This window comes from Gallus gallus, chromosome 1 (genome assembly GCF_016699485.2).
Source record: "Gallus gallus isolate bGalGal1 chromosome 1, bGalGal1.mat.broiler.GRCg7b, whole genome shotgun sequence".
Lineage (NCBI taxonomy): Eukaryota > Metazoa > Chordata > Aves > Galliformes > Phasianidae > Gallus > Gallus gallus.
The window spans coordinates 170,460,180-170,478,723 of NC_052532.1; the positions used below are offsets into that span (position 1 = coordinate 170,460,180).

General features: G+C 46.8%; 1 protein-coding gene across 1 annotated transcript in view; it reads left to right on the plus strand.

Moving 5' to 3' along the window:
* Positions 1-371: 371 nt before the first annotated feature.
* Positions 372-18,544, plus strand: part of FOXO1 (forkhead box O1) — a 63,942-nt gene continuing 45,769 nt past the window's right edge. The window contains exon 1 of the mRNA NM_204328.2: positions 372-1,259. Coding sequence (NP_989659.2) covers positions 654-1,259 — 606 coding nt within the window. The 5' untranslated portion in view covers positions 372-653. The remainder of the gene's footprint in view (positions 1,260-18,544) is intronic.

Below are 18,544 nucleotides of genomic sequence, written 5' to 3' on the forward strand. Positions count from 1 at the left end.
CGCTCCGCTCCGCTGCCGTCGGGGCCGGGGGCAGCTGCCATGCGGGGACGTTCCCGCACGGTCCCGGCCCCGCTCCGCTCCGTGACGGCGTTCGTCCCCAGCAGGACGCGGCGGCTTCGCGCTGGAAGACAAAAACACACACACACACACACACAAAAACCCAAACAAAACACGACACCCAAACCCCAAACACACACACAAACCGCCCACAAACAGCACGGGGGCACCGGCACCCTCCCGCAGCAGCGGCCCCGCGGCGGGAGGCGGGCGGGAGGTGCGGCGCTGCCATTGGCGCGGCTCGGGCCGGCCCTCCCCGCCGGGAGGAGGAGGAGGAGGAGGAGGAGGAAGGCTGGAGGCGGGGCGGGCTCTGCAGTCGGTGCGCGCCGGGCGGCCGGGTCGCTGCTGCCGCCGCCGCCGAGGGCGAGGAGCCGGGTAGGGCGGCGGGGCCGGAGCCGCGGGGTCGAGAGCCGAGAGGGAGTCGGCGGCCGCGCCGTCGGGGCCGCGCCGATCCGCGCTCGGAGCCTGCATGGGGCGGCGGTGCTGAGCCGCTCCGCTGCCCCCCGCTGCTCCCCGCCGTCCCGCTGCTCCCCGCCGTCCCGCTGCTCCCCGCCGTCCCGCTGCTCCCCGCCGTCCCGCTGCCCCCCGCCGCCGCCATGGCCGAGGCCCCGCAGCTGGTGGACATCGACCCCGACTTCGAGCCGCTGCCGCGGCCCCGCTCGTGCACCTGGCCCCTGCCGCGGCCGGAGTTCAACCCGCCCAGCTCGGCCACCTCCAGCCCCGCGCCGTCCTGCGGAGGGCAACCCGACGGGGCGGCCGCGGCCGGAGCAGCCGTCGCCGTCGCCGCCTCCGGGGCGCTGAGCGCCGACTTCATCAGCAACCTCTGCCTGGTGGAGGAGAGCGAGGACTTCGCGCTGCCCCCCGCCGCCGCCGCCCCCCCGGAGTCGGCCGCCTGCCGCTGCGGGGACTTCTCGGCGCCCGAGGCCGGCTGCCGCCTGCACCCGCCGGGACCGCCGCCGGTGCCGCCGGTACCTCCGGCCGTGGCCGCGCTGTCGCCGGGCCCCGTGGCCGGGCAGCCCCGCAAGAGCAGCTCGTCGCGCCGCAACGCCTGGGGTAACCTGTCCTACGCGGACCTCATCACCAAGGCCATCGAGAGCTCCCCCGAGAAGAGGCTCACCCTCTCCCAGATCTACGAGTGGATGGTCAAGAGCGTGCCCTACTTCAAGGATAAGGGCGACAGCAACAGTTCAGCCGGTTGGAAGGTGAGGGCCGGACGGGACCCCTATTGCATTTCGTTTTAGTGCTGCTTTTTCTTTTTTCTTTTTTTTTCTTTTTTTCTTTTTCTCTCTAAAAGCAAAGAGAGAGAGAGAAAAAAAAAGCCGCGTTTCTGCCCTCCCCCCGCAGGGCTCGGCTCGTTGGGAGGAGGGCCCCCCCCGCGCCCTGCCCCGCCGAAAGCAAAAGTTCACGCCGTGTCACGGCGCCGGCCCCGGGCGAGGAGGAGGGAGCGCGGCTCCTCCCGGCCCCCCCCGGCCGCCCCGTGCGGAGGTTCCGCCGCCGCTGCGGGCGCTGCGCGGCCCCGGGGGGTTCCGGGGGATCCGTGGGGAGCCGTCGGGAGACGGGGATGGGGCAGAGGCAAACAGCGATGGGGAAAGAGCAGGGGCAGGACAAGGGTTGCAGAAGTGCCGTGTGTTTAATGAGTAAGCGCTGTGTTTGTCCCGGTGGCTGCGCTCAGCTCGCTTTGCCGGAGCGTTTGTCCTTTTAAACATTGGGACGGAGCTTCCTGCGATGTCGGTGCGGGCCAGCAGCGGGCTGCCGGCGCGGAACCTGTTGATTTTTGGGGCTTTCTTCTCAAACCCTCCGCTTCCCGACCTCACCCACGCGTGCGGTGCGCACCGCGGTGCCGAAGCACGGGGTTTGCGGCAGAGCTGCGTGTGAGCGGCCGGAGCCCCGGACCTCCTCTTCCTCCTCCTCCTCCTCTTCCTCCTCCCTGCGGGGACGGCACAGCGCTGCCCTACTCCTGGCTCCGCACCGGTTCTCGCAGGGCTCACCCGAGTTTTGCTCCCTTCACCTTCCAGCATCTCTAATATTCGCTTTTCTTTTTAAAGCTTTGTATTACTGTAATATTGTAACGTATTAATTGCATACCTAGGAATGATTATTCCATCTGATTTTCGTAGATGTAGTTATTTTGTGCAGGTAAGCGTCGCCCTACTAAAGAAACATAGGTGAGGATCTCACACTCCTTTTTGGTAGAAGGCTCTTAAAGCTCTTAAAAGTAATTTGTTAGTTCCTATCAATGTGTTTGACTATCAGATGTAAAGAATAATTGTCTCAAGACACCTTTCATGAGAGCCTCCCTAGGAGAGGAGTGACTGACTTTGAGACAAGGGAACTCAGCACCCGAAAACCCCGTGTTCTTTTTCATTGGTATTTTGGTCTGCTGGAAATAAGGCAAGCTGCATTTGCACCATGAGCAGAAGAGGCTTAAAACAGACAGAATTAAAGCAAAGAGCTCTCGGATTCAAGCAAGCAAATGCGAGCTCTCCTAGCTGCCCGACTTATGGGGTGTTTCTTTTTTATTACTCTTCTTCCTGTGTTGCTTCAGCAACTCATAGGGCTCACACACCTCTTCCTATGCCCGCACACCTACGCTGTGCGGTGCTGGCACGGAACCGGGGTGCTGGGTGATGTGGTACCCTGTGGCAGGGCGCAGTAGGTACCCTGAAAATAGATGCGTCCTGCCCATGCCTTGCTGTGTATGCCCTCCTTTTGATAGGCTGCTTGGCATGATGCAGGATCGTGCTGGTGCTGCGTTTTGCAGATCATCTTTCTGGGGAGGGTTTAGGGGCAGCCCCCGATGCCAGCTCCTGAGGATTGCAGCCCCTGCAGCACCAGGAGTGTGGCTCAGCCCGGAGCAGGGCTTGGTGGTCAGGAGCTGCGGGTGCCAGCAGAGCAGAGCATCACCTGCAGCACGGAGCCAGCAGGAGGGGTGCGGGTCTGACCTAAGAAGTGGCGTGCTGCTGTTTGGCAGCCTGAGAAAGAAAGCGTTATCTTGTTTCCTTCTCCTAAATAAGGCTTCGTCTTGTTGCAGCCTGCTGATTTGTGGGGGTAAACAAGGCACCTTTGAAATCATACACAAACCCTATGAAATACACAGCAGAACGAGCACCTTGTGCCCAGTGGCACGGTTATGTTCCTCACCCGGAAGAGGAGAGCTGTACTGCTCGTGAATACGTGCGGCCTCTGCTTAATGTCTACCATTCAACTGCTTTTATTTTTCCACTGTATGAAGAAGTTCAGAGGTGTTGACATAACCTGCTGGGAGCTCGAAATAGCATTGAATTTCTTCTGAGCGAAAACTTTTGAGTGAAAATGTCATTTTTAATATGGGTAGAAGCCAAACATGGTAACGTGAATTTGTCACTATTAGCTCAAAAAGTAGGTAAAATTATTCTCAGCTGTAAGAAAGCAGCTCATTTCAGTCTGCCTTAGCACGAACTACTCTAAAAACCAAAATCCCTGTTGAGCACTGGGGGAACAAAGTGGTGAACCCATGGCTGGAGTGGATGGAGTGCCAACAGTGTCCCCTGCCCGACCCTCTGCAGTGCAGGACATGGGCACAGTCCGAGTGCAGGCAGCCCTGCTCTGAGAAGGCTGAAGCAAGAACAAGATCTGCTTCTGAAATAGCTGAGAGATCATTGTGAAAGTTGCGTGGAAGAGTGAAACTTTGATCGCAGCAGTCAAGTGAAAGCGTAGTTTTCTTCTACCTGTGCTAGTGGGAGACTGCGTGTGGGGCTTAGGGCAGTTTATAGGCCTCGAGGAGCTTCATCACAGCCATGGGTTGGTTTCTTTTTACTCAAATCTGATAACTTTCTGGCCAATCAGCATGTGCAAAGAGTGAAACTCCTTTGCGATGGGCATATTTCATAATGTTCTTGCTCTGTGTCAGAATCATTGTGATCTATTGTGAGGGAGCTATCACAGTTAAGCTTCGTTGAATGGTCTCAGTCTTTTAGCCAGGTGTTGAAAATAGGCCCAGATCACAGTATCACAACCTGTGGTATTACATTGGCTTTAAGAGGTTATTAGATGTTATTAAGCAGAAAACCCAGATTTTTGATGCACCCATCTCAAGGTGGCCATGGTGGTTGTTTTTCCCTATGGGAGGTGTTAAGGGGGCACGTGTATTTACACCTTCTTGACTTCTAGACCCAAGGAAACTTGATCACCCAAATTTATTTGTAGCTGTTGCTGAAAGAATGAGGCTAGATGGTATCCAGCTGCAGAAAGATGAATGGACGTCAGCCTGAAGGCCCGAGGACCGATCTGGTGTGTGTGGGGGCTTTGGTGGCCTCCTCATAGGCAGGCTTGGTGGTCACGACTCTTCTGCAGTGAATTGGTCCCCATACAAAATCAGTGCTTGGGTGTGGTACGTTTGAGTTGAAAGCTACGCGTGTGTTATCGAGTGCTGGAAAGCTCTAGGAAATCAAGAGCCATCTCCATGGCTGTCAAAACCTTTTGATTCTAGACCAGGGAATAATTGTACAGAGCTCAAGTGTTTAAAGTGGAACAAGGAGATCTTGGTGAGGTTTGTGTTGTGCATTTCTGTTTCAATGTGGAAGTGTCGCTTTAACTGAAGACTGCCCTGAGGAATTGCTCTGTGTTCCCTCAGTGCTGGTTTATGTACCTGCAAGTGTTTAACTCTGTCCCTTTGTGTTAAGACTACTTAGGTAAATGCTTTCCTGGGAGACTTGCAGACCCCCTGGCATCGTGCATATGTGCAACACACACGTGCATGTACATCTGCATACGTTTATTTATTTAGCTCCTGTGATAAATCTTATCACAGCCACGCTTTTGTACACATGATGCTAGCAATAGCCTCAGCATCAGGATGTCGCCCTCACTGCCTGTCTGAGTCACCAGCTCCAACTCTGCTTACTAAGGGAGAAGCTCCATTTTGGCAGGTGCAGGGTGCCTGTGCCTTCGTAACTAATGGCGAAGCTCCTCAAATGCTTGTTCTTTTCAAGCTTCGTTCTCTTTACCATCTACTTTTGTCTTTCAGACTTAGGCCTGACAGAAAGGATAAGCCCTGCTTCAGGGCTTAGGCCTACCTGCTCCTGCCCTGTGTTCCGGGCTGGTGCGGCCTGCTGCTCCTGGGCCTTGCTGGGCTCCCAGCCTCATTCCTGTGCTGAAAACATTTTAGCTTTATATTTTAGGTCTTTTTTTTTTTTCTTTTTTAAATAAGACTCCAGAAATGACGTACTCCCGAGATAGATGTTTGTTCAGATTCTCTCCAATTTCTAAAACGTACCGCCACCTAAATATATGCAGCTCTGTTGACACAACTGGTGAATATTTTGCAAAATGAGTGCTTTCCTTTTGGAACAAAAATGCTGATACAGTTTGCAGCCACAGATTTGTGAAATATGTAGTGCCGTGGCCACGGCCTACGGAGGTTCAATCTTCAGCTTCTTCTGCTTTGGGAGAAAGTTTGTATTTGAAGCAGGGATTTCTCCTGGAAATGATTTTGTAACCTTGGGTGGTGAACAGTGAAAGAAGATATACTGAAGATACCTCATAAGTAGCTTCTTTTCCTCTTTCAGAATTATGCAAAATGTGGATAAATTTACTTTATCGTTAAGTCCTATGAAGAAGGAACTTAAAATTCACTGATCCTGACAGCAGCTAGCTATAGTTAAGCATATGGCAGTGCATACTAATACTGCAGTGAATTTTGTAGCATTCTGTGTGTAAGTTCGCTGTGCCAATGTGAGTTTTAAATGGGGGGAAACACTGCTTTTTGTGATGACAGTCTGCACGTCAGAAATGGATGAAGTTTGCTGGGAAGAGTCGTGTTTGGAACAGCGTCTGCTGCTGCACAGAGAGCTTCGGCGTGAACTGCATTCATCTCTGAGGGCAAGTGCTGTTCATATTCAAGCATTACTTCTAAGTATATTTGGTGAATGTTATTCACGTGTGTTCATCAAACAAAGCTGCTTCGTTCCTGTGCTTCAGTTTGTAATATGCAAACATCTTCGGTTACTGTAGCAGCCGCAGGTCTCCATTCCTAGTGTAGGAGGTGGAGGAGTAACAAGAATGCAGTCAACTGCTGTACTGTATTGATGATTATCTCAAATGAAGCGCTTCATTAGACCTTGTGCTAGATTTTTGTAGTGGCTAATGATCTCTACAAAATAATATCTAAGGAGGCAAATATATTTACTTCGGAAACATTTCTGTAGTAACTGGTAAAGGTTTAGGAGTGCTTTCCCGTGTGATACGTGGGATAGGAGGTGGCTGGGTATGAAAATGCAGTCACTGGAAGTCTGCTGTGATTCTAGCAGCTCCTGCATCAAGCAGAAAGTTGCTGGAGAAACGAAGGGCAGCGCTCAGTTTGCTCAACTTGCTGTTGCTCACGGCACTGTGCATCGCTGCGTGATATCAATGATTTTACAGTTCTGCTTGCAAGCACTTCTCATTCTAGAGTTAATTCAACTTCAAGCTACAAGTCTTCTCTTGTTCTAGCCCCAGAAACTTAATTTTTGGGAATGCTAGGAATCTGCACAGCTGGAAATGTGCTTGGTCCTGTTGCTGCTCCAAGTCAGTGGCCTGGGGATGGCTATGGCAGCATTAGAGCAGCCCGCCTGTCCCTGGCACATTAACTGCATGCTGGTGTGAGGCTGTCAGGGCTGTTTCTGTGGTTCCTACCTGTGCTTTGCAAGACATAAGAGCTCTTATTAATTAGCATCTTTAGTTTTTTTTTTTCTGAGAATCAGTTGTTCAGAGCTCATTTCATGCTGAGCTTCGTGTATCTCCTACATCAGGGTGTGAAAAGATGAAGAGGACTGCACTTCTTGTGTGCTAGCACCTTCCTCTAAAAATGTTAGAGGCTCAACCCTAACCCTTGCCCTATAGTTAATTTAATTAGTGCCAGAAATAGATATTTCTTTTTAGTCATGCTCAGAAGTCAGGAGATTAAAGACTTTTTGGAGTGAAATGAGCGGTCAGACCCTGCTGTACCGGGGCACTGCTGGTGTTGCAGAGAAGCAGGGCGGTGGATGAGCACAGCTGCTTCTCACCCAGGTCTAAAAAATCCTTAAATCCTAAAATCTTCAAAACCTACTTTTTTTTTTTTTTTTTTTTTAATTTTCCTTGTTGGCAGTTATGGTGAAAGGGCAGCGGAGGGGCTTTGCTTTTTCTTTTCCTTTAGGAAGGGGAACTCTGGAGCGTGGATATTCATTTTATGGGGAAAGAAGTCAAAGTGCGTATTGCAGGCTCTTATTTTTTTATCTCCCTCCCAAATAAGGACTATCTGCAGAGTTCAGAGTATGGACTTTAATTATCCAAATACCGTCTGCAGTTTTGCTTGCAGTGAAAAAGTAGCAACTTCTTCAGTTTTCTTATGCTTAGCTCCAGAAACTGTGACGTGGGTGGAGTTTCAATTACCCATCACTGACTTTTCAAACTACACAGTTAGATAAGGCTGAAGCAACTCGCTATAAATGTGGTGACTTGTTAGACCGCATTTATTGTGCAAAGGAGCTTACATCCTGCAAGGTCAGCAGAAATGCTTAATGTTTGCCTGGCTGGAAATTAATTAAATTTGGCGACTGAAATTAAAGGAATGGATTTGTTGCCCGTTGTGTTATACTGAGCTGCCTCTCAGTTCCCAGACTGTGAATTAGCACGGTTGCAAATGGTTTTTGGCATGCGTGAATTTTGGGTCCAAGTTGGTGCTGTCTTTTGGCATCTGTAGTGTTTTTAGATGCAGACAACTCGTTTCACTTTGGCTGCTGTCCTTTAATGTGTGTTTGAATGTATTTGAAGCAGCTAATGGGGTTAAGGATATCAACAAACCCAAAATATGCTCTTGTGGTGGTGGGGGGGTGCTGATTTGCCTGTAGCTTGCATTTGCTTAGAACTGATTCTACTTGATCTGCTAATTGGAATGTAATTGTTTGAATAAAAAATAAACTACCTGAGCTGTACATACATCCAGATTTAAATTTTGATTGCCAAAAGCCTACTTGCAGAGCGAGAGATCTTTAGTGTTTGCCAACTAAATTATATCTTATAGCGGGGCTTTGCAATATGTAGAAACTCTTAATTAGGTATTCAAAAAATGAAGACGTTGTTATTCAGAGATGCTTCATAGCAGGCCTCCGCACTTCTCTGCTGTCAGGATGTGAAAGGATTATCTGCTGTGTGCTCCCGTTTGTCGTTAATGTGTTGATTTCTCTTTCCAAAAATACTCTGATTAAATGCGAACTTTCGAATTAAACAAAATTGTTTGCAGCCCCCACAGGCCTTTCTCCCAGAAAACCCAGCTCTGCAGGCATCCTGGTGGTGGGCCGAGGGAAGAGGGATAACTCTTGTCAGGTGGAGTGAGGAGGTGTGGGGGGGTTGATAGGGTGGGGGTGTCAAGATGGGGGCTCCTGGGGGAGGCCTGGGCCTGGCTGCTGCCTTGGCGCTGGCTGGGTGCCTGGTTAAAAGGTTAAAACCATTCAAAACATGTAAGGTTTTCGTCCCTTGGCCTCTTGGGAGGATCCCTTGCTGCTGCATCTGTTTTTCAGTGAGATGCTTCAGGATGAGGAGAAGAGTGGCTGTGCTGAAGGGAAGAATCCATGCTGCAAGTGTCTTAACTGCTTCAAACTATAAGAGGGTAGATTTAGACTAGACATTAGAAGGAAGAGATTCTTCACCACGAGGGTTGTGAGGCACTGGTACAGACTGCGCAGAGAAGCTGTGGGTGCCCCATCCTTGGAGGCATTCAAGGCCAGGTTGGATGGAGCCCTGGGCAGCCCGGCCTAGTGGGAGGTTGTCCCAGAGGGACTGGAACTGGATGATCTTTAAGGACTCTTCCATCCCAAACTATTCTATGAGTCTGTGCTATTTTTATTCTTTATTATTATTATTATTATTTTTATAAATGGGCTTTGTGGTGATATCAATGAAGGTTAAGATGTGGGACCCAGATCCGGCTCAGCCATTTGCAGATAGTGTTTGCCTGCTGAACACTGCTGCAGCACTTGTACTGCTTCTGCCCTGCCTCTTGCAACTGGGTTCTGGTCAACTGAAGGATCTACACGTCTAGCTAGAAGGTGTTTGGCAGTCGGGGTGAGGATACTGCCTCGTGTCTTATCTGAACAAAATATGTTATATAATTCAAACATAAATAAAAAATGTGCTACATATTTCTATCTGGCAAGATAAATTTAGGTCTTGATTAATATCTAGGAGTTTATAGAGAAGGAAGCAACACCAAAGCCCACACATAACACACACACTAGTGTATATGTATACACATGCATATATGCATTCAGATGTGGAAACCTGGAGTATCACACTGTGCTCAAATCAGAGCAACTTCCTTTTTTCCATGGTTATGTTATGCCCTGCTATCCTTGGGGCAGCGCTGAGGTGAAAGGCACTTCTGCATTTGAATGCAGGTGGCATAATGCTTGAAAAACTCGGAGAAACCAGAGAAGTCTGAACTCTTTCAGTTCAAGCTGGATAAGTTTTTTCCCATCTTATTTTCTCTTCCTTGGTGAATAGGCTGTCAGTTTAACTGGATGTTTTCTAAGGTGAAACAAGTGCATATTCTAGCAAGCAGAATAGCAATGCAGGGCTAAGCTATGGTGTTGCTGATGTGTTGTACCCCGACTCACAAATGCAGTAAATCCAGTACATGTGCTCTTGAAATAAAAGTGAGGACAGGAGGTTAAAGCAGTATTTTAAAATGCAGCCTGTTGCAATTGATTTTTCGGGAAATAAGTAGATGCTATCTTAATGCAGACTGTTCCATGCTTGTTAGGAAACTTGAGTCGCTCTTGAATAATCCAGTTCGTTTAGTCTATGAAAACCTGATACTGCACTCTTGCCTACTTCTTCTTTACAGTTCTATGGCAATTACATAGCAATAAGTATTAAAAGGAGAAAGCATAATCTCCTCTGCTTGCAGTCTGAGCTGGCACCAGTCATCTCCTGATGCTATGAAGTCATCCTTTGCTTTGAGGTTGCTAACTAGAGCCTTGCTCCAGACATCTGCTCCAGGTGAGCAGTCATGTTTCACTCTCACTGTGTCCACGCTCTCTGCAGAGCATCCTCAAGGGGCTGACCCACAGTGTCAGAGAGGAATAATGCAGAGTTAGTTCATCCTGTCATTCAATGGTCTTCGTTGCTTCCCCATTCTGGAGCACTGGAACAAAAATGAAGATGTAAATGAATTTGCAATTATTGCACAACCGGGTTATGCAACCAGGCTGACGTGGTAGGGTATACGCATGTAGAAAACACCTCTTTGAAGAGGTGGCATTAAGAACAGTTTCACCACTTTCTCCCCAAAGATGAGGGCAACTGTGTTATTGATTTCACCCCCTCCTTGATTAACCTGGGCATTAAAGCACACAAAATATTCTGCTCCTACTGACCAAGGCTTATTGCTGATGGAGCAAAAAATAGATTAGTTCTTGTGGACTGTTTATTTTGGAAGGAGATTTTTAGCTTGGGGCCCAGAGCCTGGACTATTAATGTTGCAGTCAATCTAGGGACGTGTCTTGCACTGCAGTGAATTTTTGTGCTGTCAGCATAGTCTAGAGCATCTCCTAAGTGTGTTTAGAATTTTTTTTAAGTGAGGGATGGAGTTTCAGTTGAAGTCATGGAGTCCAAGAGGTCTGTGGGTGAGCCTTCCTTGCAGCTGGGATCTAAATGTGTTATTTCGTATGCTTTAGTATTTTTCTGGAAGAAGTTGCCCTGCACAGCTGGGTCCTGCCCTTTGTGTGAGGGAGGGGACTGATGACAGGGTGCTGTAACTGCATTTTTTTTGGCAGGCTGGTTGGTAAGGCTTCCTTGACACCAAATGTGACGTGTGTCTCCCATCCCTGGCGAAGGCAGCATGGTACCACAAAAGCTTTATTGCATGTCTTCAGCTGAGCGGATTCATGTTCAGACCCTGGGTTGGTGGGAAATTCTTCTCCCAGCTAAGCTGTACAGTGTCTAAAAATGAATGTATCCTGTCCTGCCATACATGCTGTTATTAGTATGATGTGTGGCCTGAGTTTTGTTGGACTTCGTTACTGATCTTCTTTACTGTAGGAAAATACTTCCACATCCAGCCCACTTGCTTCCCGTCTTGCTTCCGTCTGTATTAACTCCCGGTAGGCGCAACAGATAAATGGCATCTCCATGCATAATGTGAATTGCTGATTGAAAGAAAAAATCTGCAAAATAAGCAAGTAGACTGACCTGAGAGCTCCTCATGACAACTGCCTGGTTGAAGTTAACATGCAGAGTGTTTTTGTCCTAGTTTACTCCTTAGAGGCTAATAGAGGGAATGCTGCTAGAGTAATTTTAAGATGAATCATGCCATCTGCCATGCACGGTTTGCTGTTTCAGCAGTAGAGTAGCAGAGGGAATACATACATACAGCGGTCTGAAACTGTGTGTTTGTATTCACTGTAACACTAATTTAAGTTTCAGAGCTTTCTTTTTTTCTTGAAGGCATTTTATATCCCTTGCTTTATCAGTTCAGTGTGGGGTTCCAGCACTGATACTGCTCTGTTGGATAGTCAGTGCCAAATTTTGCAGCCTCTTTGTTCTGCTCAGATTTGGCTCATTAGGGTATTGAAGTGGACCACTGCAAAGTCCTTTTTTGAAAATGCAGCCCCAGTGTTGACCTTTAGCACTAAGAAACTGAGCCAGATGTAATTTACATGGCATGGAAAAATAGTAGTAGTAGTTAAGTTGTAGGCATATGGTAGTCTGGAAGCGTAGTGTTGAAGATCACTCATGGACTGAGTTATGTACGTCTGATGCTAAAGTCTTGTTTTTCCAGGAGCTCTCCTGATCCAGAGGAGGAGCATCCCCATCACGTGGCTGTCTTCCCTGTGAGAAAGAGCAAGCTGGCATTTGAAACTGAAAAGTCGTAACCACAGCGTAGCATCAAGTGTGTCATGTCTCATCTCGTGTTTTGTCCAGGAGCAATTATTTTGGAGGCTGACCAGTCCGTTAGTAAGGTTCATGGGTTTGGACTTAGGAATTGAAAGGGGTGCAGTCGTAGTTTCACGGGGTTTGTACTTCAGCTCTATCCCATCTTTGAGGACTGGCTACGATATTAGATAATGCTTTAATTATTACCATCCTGAGTAAATTCTTCTGTTCCAATATATTAAAACCCCTCCCTTGCTGTCTGTCCTAAAGATCTGATTTTCTCATAAACTGATTTGGCTGGTGAACTGTTGCACTGAACAATACTAATAGATTTTGTGCCTTGTTCATGTCTTAAGCTTTTTATGAGAACTTTATCTCATGCCCTTGTTTCGAGTGCCTTGACAAGCCGTATTTAAAGGAACCGAGAGTGGAATATTGAAGCGTGTAGCAATTAAACTATTTTCCTCTCTTTCATGCATTTCACCCCTGCCCCTCAAGGGAATTATATATCTGGTAAACTCCAGAATTAATTATGTGAGGTCAGTTGAAGGCCTGAACAATAGCATGCTCTCTTTTTCAGTCAAGACAGGCAGTTTTTAAATACCAGGAATTAAGAGCAAAGATTGCTCGCCTATGGAGAGGAGTTGTTGCACCAGATATGGAGCTGACATGCAGGCAGATCTCTGCTACCCTTAGATGAGGATTAATTTATGCCCTGAGGCAAATGGGTTATTAACTCTTGTAATTTTATTTTAGCATGTTTAACAACAGATACTGTTGTTTATAAAATCCATTTAATCCTTTTTTAATCACTGGAAGTTATTTTCCAGTAGCTATCCCGCAGCCATGGGTTCCAATAGTTGGTTATTTACTGAGCAAAATATAGCATTTTTTCTGTGTGTTTTTAAGCTGTTCTTTAATGCCTTGAATTACAGTTTATTTATGCGTTTGTCGTTCTAAATAAGTTGGGTCTCTGATTCTGTTGCCTTCTCCTCTCTCTTCATTACCCACTGAATATCTGTAACAGCGCCTTCCTTCTGTTTTGTGGTCTCTCGCTGCAGCATCCTTGTTTCACTTTTCACTGGCTGTTGCTGCTGGTGGTGTGAAACACCAGCAGATAATCCTAGCAGATTTTATTCACTTGGGCTTTGCTCTGCACCTTCAGGCATTTATTGATAAATAGCTGCCTTGTATTATGGGATGTGTGAACCGGAGCATGTGCCTGCGCTCTTGCGTTGAGTATGAGAATGTGTGAAATGGCCGTGGTGGAGGTGTTGTCATTGTGTTCCTCAGTGCTTTAGAGAGCCCATGGTATGGTGTGCAGGAGGTTGCATGTGTACAAAATTAAAGCAGTCATCTTCAAAACTGTGTGTAGCTGAGAAGAACTATTTTCATTTTGATTGGACTAGATGGTCTTAGAGGTCCTTTGCAATGTCAATGATTCTATGGTTTTCAAATGAAAGTGGGCAAGAGAGTAGTGGAGAGAAGGGACATGGAGGTGAGCTGTGCGGCAATTCCAGGGGAGCTGCTGAAGCTTGGAGAGAAGGAAGAGAACAACCATTGTAGTTATTGGCATAACTGCTTGATGTTTTTCTCATTTTTCCCGTGCACCCCTGAGGTGAGAGCTGGGTTTTGCTCAGATACCTGTCAGCCCAACGGATGCTGCAGCCTGTCCTTGAGACCTAGGCTGAAGTGCATGCACACCGAATGTCGATGGTCAAGGTAGAGCTGGTGCCATGTGCTCAGGCAGTGACTGAAGATGAAGAGCTGCAGTTTTTGGAGTAAGTGATGTGATTCCTGTCTCCCTTCTTCATTGGAAGTCAAGGAAATGGGAAGGGAAAATTTTGCTATTCTGTGTTTGGATGCGTGTGCATGGCCACTTACTGGGAAAAAAGGATATCAGACGTGACTGGGGAGTCTCAAGCCTTCTCTAGTTTTTCACAAAGTCCTGGTTACCATGGGATAGTGTTGACTATTAGCACATCATAGCAAAAAATTCGCCCTTTCTGTGCCAGTCACTGGGATGCAACACAGCAGTGCTGCCTTGCACCTAAAGTAAGTTTTCTGGTCTCTGTCAAACGTATGAGCTGAAATGCATGCTTTCACCCTCCGAGCTACTTTCCAATGCAGCGTGAAAGATTATGAACGAGGAGACAGGGATAACATTTATGTCTTTCTGACTGTGGGAGCTTTGCCTCTTGGCTGCGATTAAGCTCGTGTTTAGTCCATGAATATTTTTTTCTGAACGTTAGGAGATCTGCTATTATGAGAGATTTTGCCACTGGGACCGGCTGGCATAAAGCAAATGCCTGACTGACTTGAAATGATTTGATTAGTCTGTCTTGTGCTGGGAGAATCCCTTGCTCGGGTCTATCCCAAGGATAAATGAATCATGCCAGAGGAGAAGTCAAAACTGCCAATGAAGACTTTACGTTTGTTGCTATTAAGTGGCAGCAAAAAGAGCTTTGCTGTGGGAAACGTGCCTTTTTTTTTTTTCTTTTTTTTTTTTTCCAGGAGTGTATTTATCTTGGTCTGAGCTATGCTGAAATCTGAAAATTCCTTCCAAATTGAAGGAAAAAAATCAGGAGACAGAATGTGCTTTTATTATCAGAAAATTCTAACCAGGTTTATTGCATGTGCTGCTGATCTGCTGAAGTACCTCTTACAATGGATTTTATTACATGAGGAATAGAGTCAGAACAGCAAAATGTGTCCATCCTGAGCTGAACATTCCCTCCCTCAATTTTTTTCTGCTTGGATGTAAACCTTTCTTTAATGTTCGTGCAGGTAGCATCATTAAGAAAAGTGATTCTCATTTACCACCTAAGATTTAGCTTTTCATTGTCTACTGGCAACCCAAAGAGGACACGTGTTCCTGCTGATAGAAACAGACTGTGCAAGAGCCTGATGATGCTCTCAGCAATTCCTTAGTAACATCGAAGTTTCCTGGTAGAAAATAGAGATTTCTTGAGTGCCCTGACCAGTTAGCTGGTGTGGAGACCAGAGTCCCCTCCTGACCTCTTTGTGAGGTTGCCTGCAGTTAGAAAGCCCTGTTAGTTGCCTTTGATTAAGCCCAGTGGGTTCTTTCCATGTGTTGACCTCATGCTGTCACAAGGAAAGCCTTTGGATAGCAGAAAAAAGGAAGAGAAGACAGCTGGTTATGAAGAGGGTTATGTAGTCTCCTTTTAGCTTGGGAATCTGGTCTGTGTGGGGCTCTTCCGTAGTCCGTGAAGGATGATAGGTTCCTGTTCTGTTAACAAGGAGAAAATTCATCAGGTGCAGTGAATGGCATTGAAAGTCTGGGAAGAAGGTTCTCTATGATGGATTAAAACAGCAAATGTCTCCTGGTCTGTAGAGAAGTCATGATGTTACGGGCTGCAGCAGCAGCCTGCTCCTCCAAGGAGGCAGAAAAGTAGAAAAGTGTCAGGTTTTACATGGGTTCAACCAGTGCCTGGCTCCAGCCTGCCAGCCTGAGGAAGCGTTAGCTCAAGTCTCTAATGAGACAAAGCTCGACCACAGCATGTACACATATTCTAGGCATGTTTTTCAGATAAACAGGATGACTTCTGTGTCTATACACTCTTGAAGGGTTCTCCCCCTTCTCCATCTGGAGGGAAGATAGGGGATACTTAGCAGCACGCTGTGCATCCCGATTGCATGTGATGAAGCCGGAGGTGGCTGTGATGTCTGTCAGAGGGCTGCCTTCCTCCAGGACAGACATGAGAAATATCTGAGCTGCATGTTGTTCTGTGCTTTCTAGAAAGTCTGCAGATTGGATGGTTTCAGTATGGGACAAAGGCTGTAGCATACCCGTAACCTCAGTGGGTTGCAGGGAAATTTCCTCATGTTTGGAAGCAGTAGGGTTTTGAAAATCAAAGCAAACAAATATGTTTTGGTTGTGGTATTCATAAGAAAAGGCGACAGAGGAAATGAGAAAACTTTGAAAAGTGAGTGAAGTAGTGATTGGCATGAGATGTGTTTTTTTTCTCATTTTTTGCTTTGTAAATTCCTGCTTTCTCTTGCTGAGGCTTAGCGAGGAAAGTTTTACTTTCTGAAGAGAACATGTGTCATAAGGAAAAAGAACATCTTAAAGATATGCAGTCTGTTATGTAGTGGAAGATTTTGTTTTGGAGAATATTTGCAACAGTAAGACTTTATAGGATTTCCTATTCAGAAAAAAATACAAACTACCTGCAAGCATGAACTCTTCAGTAGTGTTATAGATGCTATTTACAATGCAGAAAGGAATAAAAGAAAAAGATCTAGAACTAAATGAAGATTGCAAACAAGCTGAAAGCAAAAGGGAATGAAAGTTACTATGAAGTGTAATTAAGAAAATGGCTATTTCAGTGCAGATAAATGATATAATAGAGTCAAAGAGGAGCTTGTGAACGCGGCAAGATGGGAGTCGGCCTCTTCTTCCACTTAACTAGTGATAGGATGAGAGAGAATGGCCCCAAGTTGTGCCAGGAGAGTTTCAGGTTTGATATTAGGAAAAATTTATTCTCCAAGAGAGTGGTCAGGTGCTGGAATGGGCTGCCCAGGGAGGTGGTGGAGTCACTGACCCTGGAGGTGTTCAAGGAACATTTAGATGTTGTCCTGAGGGACACGGTTTGATGTGGAAATACTGATGGCAGGTGGACGGTTGGTCTGGGTGATCTTGGAGGTCTTTTCCAATCTTGGTGATTCTATGATAATGTGATTTTATGTATTTCAAAGCTGTTCTGCTTTTCCACCATTGCTAGTTGTCCAATACAGGGTCTGTCTGCAAATCTTGTCTTTAGCCATACGTAGTCTTTTCCATTATATTTGGTTGAGAAGGAAGAGACTTTTTGCTCTTGTTGGTGTATAGTAAAAAAGAGCAGAACTGTGCCTTCAAAAGTAGTGCTGTGTAATGTCATTGAATGATCTGTTCATATCACTAGCCAGAACTGAAAAAAGGTAAATAAATTCAGGAGCTCAAAATGAATCAGTCTTCTGTATTTCTAAGGACTTAAATCCAAAGTATGAAAGGGATTGTAAAGTTGTGAGTGGACGTTAATTGTTATGTATCTGTGGGCTATTTGTAAATCCTCATCGCTTACCCTTCCAAATGCCAAGTGCTTGTGTATCCTTGTATTATTACTGAAATTGTTTTGATTTGTAGCACTTTGTGAAACACAGCTCTGGTGTGAAAGGTGGCCCTCAAATTGTGGAAAGTTCACCCAGGTTAGAAATAATCTTAAATGAGTCACACGGCAGTAACGAATTCAACTTTTGTGCTCATCGCTTCAGAATCATTATGGTGGCTGTCATAAACCACAGACACACACAAACAAAAAGGTTCCGTTCAAGAGTGAAGTGGCCTTGCCTGGACTGTCCTTTGGCTGGTGTGAGCTCTGCTGGGGCTCTTTGCCCCCACTGAGAGCTGCTGGGGAGAAGGGCTAAAGGATGCTGGGTGCTTGCAGTGTTTGTGAGCTGCAGAAGGTGAGAGAGAGGAAGTAGGTGTTGTGGTGAAAGAGTGCAGAGCCTGGGCTTGAGGTCACGTACCTGGGAAGCCATGTGGGGCACAGGGGTAAATCTGTAGGAAACCATGGCTTGTGTAGGTCAACCTTCCACATGCTAATGTTTCCACTCATTATGACCCGTGTTTTGATCGAGGATAGCTGAGAGGAGCCATTTGCAAGCAAAGGCAACTCTGAACCATGTAAGAAGCCACCAAACACCTTACAGAAAGCCAGACTGAAGCCTAGGAAGGCCCAAGAGGAGTGAAATATTGGTGTTCTCCATGCCATGATAGAGCAGCTGAGAGGGACAGAGTGGAGGAGAGCTGAACCCACAGTAGGCCTTGCAGTAGAACGCAGTGCTGGGGCCATGAGTCAAAGCCCCATGACTCAATCGCAAGACCATTAGTCCTTTTAAGTAGCTGCCTTAAGGGCTGCCAAGAATTAGGGCTAATGATTAGGGCACCAGAACACGACGTGAATTATTAGGTGTTCCTTTCCAGCTGGAAAGCAGCAGGGGGTGGAAAGGACTGCTGCAGTGTGTCTCAAAAGCAGACTGGCACAGTGATAGGTGTGTGGGGAGAACTTGCCTGCTGCAGCTGCAGCTCTGAGCCCTGACAGTGGCTACCCAAAGGATCCTGTGGTTTTAAAGGTCATGATAGATTTGAGTTACTGAAGCATGAGTAAGAAGCTGCAGCGGAGATGGGCAAGGCGCTGAAACTGTTCAGTTGTACGTTTGAACTGGATGCTTAAAAATCTTGCAGCCCAGAGACAACACTTTAAAAGCAACTTTGTACTTTTATCTGCCCTTTTCTAGCCCAGCATTAGACATTTGGTCTTAGTAGCTATGCAGTTCATTAGCAGTACTGCTCTGGGGATTAGCATTTGCCTTTCCTACTGTGCTCTAAAGCATCAGTTTACAGTTATTCTGTATGTAATACAGAACAGTAAGTCCTTTTTTTGGCTTTAGTGAAATATTGGAGAAATTTTATATTCTTAATACACATTATTTTCATAAAAAGAATTTTGCATTCTTTAATGTCTAATGCCACTTACTGTGTATTTCAAATACGCTGTCATAGAGCTTGCAATTCTTTGAGACTATTTCCAGAGGAAATATACACTAGGGCTGT